A 1,307-nucleotide genomic window follows, 5' to 3' on the forward strand; every position below is an offset into this window, starting at 1 on the left:
GGTGTTTTAGGTGTTTTTTCCTGTTTTTTGAATGATTTTTGACCTTTTGATCTTGGTGTTGATGGTTTTGAGTCTTTTCCGTTCTGGTTTGATTTTTGAACATTTTTGCCAGGAGTATCTCATATAGATTTCTTCACTGGAGCTTTTTTTCTGTTTCCTCATCTTCAAAATCATCATCATCATCATCATCTTCATCGTCATCATCTTCGTCAGCAGCAGGTTTTACTTTTTTCTGTGGAACCTTGCTTCCACCTCCAGGGGCAGATCGCTTTCCAGATATACTTAAGAGTTTTATGTCCTCTTCCTCTTCTTCTTCTGATTCTGCATCTTCCTCCACAGCTACTAAGTGCTGTCCACTAATATGCACAGGCCCTGAACCACACTTCAACCTTAAGACCACAGGTGGTGTTATTTCAAAGCCCCCAAGGGAAACTGTTGGCTGTACAGATATTTTCAGTGTTGTCAGTGTTACTTTAATTGGACTGCCTTCATAATTCATTGTGTCTGCTTCAACAATATGCAATTCATCCTTTGCTCCAGCCCCTAAACTAACCGTTCTTAAAGATAACTGGTGTTCATTTTCATCTTTATCCACTTTAAATTGATAATCTTTGTCAGCCTTTAGTTCACAACCGAAAAGATAGTTCTGGGGCCTCAGGGGACTCATGTCCATGTCCATCGAATCTTCCATGGGGTGATGGCACGCACTTGGGTGGCGAGAAGGCAGATGGAGGTAAATGACTACAGCTACCGAAAACAGCCGCGCAGGACGGAATCACTCCTGCTATGGGTTTTTCATAGATAGCTTCAATTGTGTTGAGAAATGACCTTTCTATACCAATATTGCTGAAAGTCTTGATCATGAAGGGATGTTATATCTTATCAAATTCTTTTTCTGTATCAATTGATATGACCACAAATGGTTTTTATCTTTTTTTCCTGTTAATATGATGTATTACATTTATGGTTTTGCATATGTTGAACCAACCTTGCATTCTTGGAATAAAGCCTACCTGATCATGATGTATAATCTTTTTTATAAATTGTTGGATATGATTTGCTAGTATCTTATTGAGAATCTTTGTGTCTATATTCATCAAAGATATTGGTCTGTAGTTTTCCTTCCTTGTCCTGTCCTTGTCTATTTTAAGGATAAGGGTGATGGAGGTTTCATAGAATGAATTAGGGAGAGATTCACCCTTTTGGATCTTTTGAAATAATTTGAGAAAAATGGAGGTTAACTCTTTGAAAGTTTTGTAGAATTCAGAGGTGAAGCCATCAGGACTAGGTTTTTTTTTTTTTTTTTT

The 1,307-nt window shown here is 37.6% G+C and overlaps 1 protein-coding gene across 1 annotated transcript in view; it reads right to left on the reverse strand.

Moving 5' to 3' along the window:
* Nucleotides 1–712, reverse strand: part of LOC102487530 (nucleophosmin-like) — a gene marked incomplete at its 3' end in the record, with an annotated part of 1,837 nt that extends 1,125 nt beyond the window's left edge. The window contains exons 1-2 of the mRNA XM_027766994.1: nt 138–712; nt 1–51 (exon numbers count right to left, since the gene is read on the reverse strand). Of these exons, the coding sequence (XP_027622795.1) occupies nt 1–51; nt 138–691 (605 nt within the window). The remainder of the gene's footprint in view (nt 52–137) is intronic.
* Between the last annotated feature and the right edge of the window lie 595 nt (nt 713–1,307).

This window comes from Tupaia chinensis, unplaced genomic scaffold (assembly GCF_000334495.1).
Source record: "Tupaia chinensis unplaced genomic scaffold, TupChi_1.0 Scaffold143822_1, whole genome shotgun sequence".
Taxonomy (NCBI): domain Eukaryota; kingdom Metazoa; phylum Chordata; class Mammalia; order Scandentia; family Tupaiidae; genus Tupaia; species Tupaia belangeri.